This window comes from Phanerochaete carnosa (assembly GCF_000300595.1).
Source record: "Phanerochaete carnosa HHB-10118-sp unplaced genomic scaffold PHACAscaffold_63, whole genome shotgun sequence".
NCBI lineage: Eukaryota > Fungi > Basidiomycota > Agaricomycetes > Polyporales > Phanerochaetaceae > Phanerochaete > Phanerochaete carnosa.
The window spans coordinates 5,274-9,672 of NW_006767690.1; the positions used below are offsets into that span (position 1 = coordinate 5,274).

A 4,399-nucleotide genomic window follows, 5' to 3' on the forward strand; every position below is an offset into this window, starting at 1 on the left:
CAGGCTACAGCTGTACCAATCTCTCATTCATGTTCCGCCAGGTGGACACGCCACTTCCGCAGATGCTGCTGAGGGGGAGACAGGCACGCTCAAGATTGTTGGCAGGATCTGCATTGAGCCGGAGCCGAGCCTCAGTGGCGGCTTCGACACAAAGAAGCTTGAGATCTGCGTGGTAGACAATTCGTACAAGGTGTTGTCATTGGCCACATGCATCGAGAACAGGACCGTGCTCTGGAACCCGCCCGTGGATAAGATGTGGCTGCTAGTGTATAACCGGTATTTGAGTGCAGTCGTGTTTGAGATCAGCTCAGGTGGCATTGGGCCCATCACTTCTGCATCTGACTTCTTGGCAGTGTGCTGGTTCAAGAACGTCCCTGGCAACAACAAGACACAGATTTGGATTCCAATCATCAAGAGTCCGCATCTGAAGCAGCTCAGGCAGAATTACAGTGTGTTCCTTGTTTGGTGTTAGGTAAGATGGTGCTCACGAGCATCTCAGTCAATGATCAGATGAAGCAGATGCTCAATTGTGAGATTGTGAGATGGCTCACAGTGATGGTCGTTCTTGATTTGGGATTGGATCCTGACCACGAAAACTTGTAAGTCGCTGTGGTTGGTAGGTCTTTTTGTTGCTGACAGTAACTCTACAGCCAGAAGACACAGTCTGATAAACAGTAAGCCTACTCCAGTAATGATAAAGCACCACTTACCACTCTCATCTTAGTCGCTATGGAGTGTACAATTGTGTCGAGGGCCAGGCTCAGATCGCCAAGCGTATGGTGCAAATCAAAAATAAGGACAACTTGTACAAGAGTGAGTGCAAACAGCTCGAAGATGAGAAGCAGCACCAGCTGGCGATGCAACAGCTGGTGATGCACCATTGGGGCATGATGCAGTACCAGCAGGCATGGACAGGGAAGTGGAGTAAGGAGAGACTCGAGAAATGGTAAGTCTCACCTTTTCACCTGCATCGGGCAAAGCAGCATCTCATGAGCATATGTTTTAGCCATTGTGTATGCCCAGGAATCAATGTCGCCGAGCGCATCCTCTTTCCGCGGTGCCTGAAGGTTTCTCTCTGGCGGTCATGCTCACACTCGCTTTCACAATGAAGTGTATGACCAGGGAAGAGATTTCAGTCCATGTCTTTGGCCCTTGCAAGATGATGGCTAATGCCTCTGTTGTGTGCACCAACAAGATCAGTACACTTACACAAAACGAGACAACTGTCATCGCCGGTTCTCTCGGCATCCATTGTAAATTCAATCACCAGCTCGAGGAGACCAGGTCGCGAACAAATGCAAGTTAAAAACCTGGTGTAAAGCTCTCGGACTACACACAGTGCAAGCATGTGGAGGACTTCAGCGTCGACAAAACAGTGGTCCCTTGACGAGAGCAGCAACACCCACTTCCACATCAAACTTGGTTTGCCTCAAATCAAAGCCTTGTGCAACCAAGAGGTCGTCCTCTACTTCGTCATCGACAAGGTTCTCTTCTACAACTTCAAGGACCCCAGCCTGTACGTGTTCGTCTCAAAATCATACTCTTAGCATGTCCCAACTACTCGTACTATAGTGCTGCTAAGCAAACCCACCAGAACTGAAAACTTGCCCTCCTCATCAACGTCATCTGAGAGAAGGAGGAACAAGACAAGGTCACTCACTGCAGGCTTTACTTCAATTGTGGGTCTTTCTCAACCACAAGCTTTTGCAGATTATTAACCAATTCTTTCAGCTTGCTGCTTCATGTGCCAGCTTTGCCAGTGGGCCGACTTCGATTAGACCAACGAGGACGTGCTCTGCTTTGTCCAGAAGCTTGTCGACTTCTTCACCAGCAAGTACCTAGATGTCCTTGAGCAGGTGCACTCCAACATTGTCTACCACTACGGCGAGTGCTGGCCACCTCTCTCCGACATCCTAGAAGCTGAGCACGAGGAGATTGAGGTCGAGGATGCTGATGTCATCGATGAGGAGAGCGACTCTGAGAATGAAGAGGAGGTTGTCAAAGGCGATGTCTCCACCTACCAGGAGCTTGGCATGGGCGGTGTGACCATTGTCGAGGGCGTCACTGCCTCTGGTGCTGCAGGCGCTGCTGCTGGTGCAGTGGCGATCATCGAGGGCTCTAACGCAGCTGCCTCCTCTGCATGTGCGGAGGCTGGCAAGGCCGCATGTCGCACGCTCACAGACAAGGCCAGGTCTGTGGCCTCTCGCGTGATCAGGCAGGGCGCTGTCTTGCGCACGTCCGAGGGTAAGACAATTCTCGGTTATTCTATGGGTATCTGAGTCGCTGGTACGGAAGTTGCAAGGAGCACTTTATGTACAGCACGGACAGGTGTACAGCCAATGTAAACAATCAGATAGCAGCTTTGCTGGGCATTAAGCATGCATGCATAGGCAATCACATTGTTGTTACAGGTGTCACATTCGTGTGTGCTCTTCGGAAGGCCATGCTTGGCGTGGGCGTGCCTGGCACAGCTGTTCTCCTTGGGGTGTGCGTTTGCCGCGTATCGGGCCACAATGTGCTTGATGTAGCTGCATTGATGTATAAGAGCATGCTAATATTACACCCAGGCCAGCAGATCAAGCTCATGAATCATGCACATGGCATGCTCAAAGACAATAGCCGGGATGCCAAATCTGCACCTGTAGTCGATCTGCTAACTGAGCTGCAGCTATTCCTGACTACGCATGGATGAAGTGAGTCTTGAGATGCAGGTTTACGTTGAGCTGACAGGAACAGATGAGTCGTATGTGTCCAAATACACAAGGAGGTTGATATGATTGTGTTCTGTGTGCGGCGTCTGCTCTGTCTTGAGTGCATTAGACATCCTCAATACCCCCACTGGTGCCACTGGCGGTGCCGCACTAATCCACATCGTATAGAGTCCCAACACAACTTGGTAAGCAATGCCTTAGGTAGCCGAACATGCGCCTAGTGCTGGCATTTATCACAGCAAATTGATCTTACCCTGACACAGTATAGCCTTGCAGACTTGTGTGTCATGCATGAGGCCATCACAGAGGTAATGGTACGTAGCCCGCTACACAATTTTGTTCTAGATATGAAAGACAGCTCTAACTACGTAAATTTATCGCAGAACGCGGCTACCTGACACTAAAAGCAAACTGCTGGGCGCTCTCAAGGTCTGATGTGCACCATAGCCTCGCGTATGGAGATGCGAGTTTACATCGGAGGGACTAGGCCACCTAACAAAATCACTAATGCTTACCCGCTACGCAAGACTTCATGCACAGATCAGATATAAATGTGAGCTCTGTAATCCATACTCCCCCAGACTCAGTCAACCTACCTCTACATCTGCTATCAAACACTCTCTGATTGTAACTTAGATCATGACTCCACCTTCCTTCCACTCGGACTCGGATTCTGGAGACATCGAGTGCGACGATGTGCATGACCTCATGCTGGAAGATGCCGAGGTTGATGATGCCGAAGATCTGCTGTTCATACCCATCGAACCTCCATCGGCAAATGCATCGGCCAATCCTGAGTACAAAAAGGTACGCTTGGCATCTTCAATGTCCGCTGACGACATGCTGAAAGGCCTTCGCACATAGTATGTGGCTCAGCTCCAGCTGCGCAGCTATGAGCAGGAGCATGAAATCAAACGTCTGCGGCTCGAGCTTGCTAAGATGAAGTCTACAATCCCAAAGGGATGTAGCAAGGTAACTAAAGCTGCCCAGAATGCTCCCAAAGGGCTCATCAAGCTTCAGAGCACAATACACAAATACGCCGCCATTGCCTTCTTCTGCTATCATCCGTGGGTTGATCAAGAAGCATTTGACATCAAATCACCCCTGAGTCCGTTCGACCGCAAGAATCCTGTGCACTGGAACATGGACAAGGGAGAGTTTAAAGATCACAGGACGAAGGTGTTGGTGCACGCATCAGAGCTCTTTGAAGTTGTCGGACGCAGAAGCCCACTTTTTCTGTATATGGGTCAGGTGCAGTATCTTTGCCATGAGGCAAGTACTCCATCGTCATTATGTACAACCCTCAAGTGCTCATAAACATAATTACAGTGGCATGTCACCTGTTGCACACAGCGGAATTACTTCACCAATCACATTAAGGAATCGCTCATTAAATACACGCCAGACCATGAACGTATCTTCAAGCTCAGTCCTATGGAGCGCAAGACAGACTCTGAGGCCATCATGCTGCGCGGTTCAAAGAAGGAGCACTTCCCTCCGTGCTACTACCCTGATGGAGACTAGTGATGTGTGGGCCCGGCTTGGGCTCAAAGCCCAGGCTTGGGCTTGTGGCGACGCCAAGCTGAGCCCTGAGCCTGAGCTAAGCCTGAGCCCGGCCCAAGCTGTGGGCTTAAGCCCGGGCTTGCCAGGCTTAGGACTGTTGAAGCGCCTAGTGGCTCTGGCTCGGC

The 4,399-nt window shown here is 50.4% G+C and overlaps 2 protein-coding genes across 2 annotated transcripts; both read left to right on the forward strand.

Annotated features, from left to right (window-relative positions):
• Positions 1–1,054: 1,054 nt before the first annotated feature.
• On the forward strand, positions 1,055–1,246 carry PHACADRAFT_52260 (uncharacterized protein; the record flags this gene model as incomplete). Its single annotated transcript, XM_007402232.1, has 1 exon — positions 1,055–1,246. A coding segment is annotated over one exon (192 nt), but the record flags the coding sequence as incomplete, so codon positions are not given.
• Positions 1,247–3,350: 2,104 nt separating this feature from the next.
• PHACADRAFT_201965 (uncharacterized protein) lies at positions 3,351–4,235 on the forward strand (the record flags this gene model as incomplete). The annotated part of the gene is made up of 3 exons (XM_007402233.1): positions 3,351–3,518; positions 3,576–3,962; positions 4,041–4,235. The coding sequence occupies 3 exons, from the start codon at positions 3,351–3,353 to the stop codon at positions 4,233–4,235; spliced, it is 750 nt and encodes a 249-aa protein (XP_007402295.1).
• Positions 4,236–4,399: the final 164 nt, after the last annotated feature.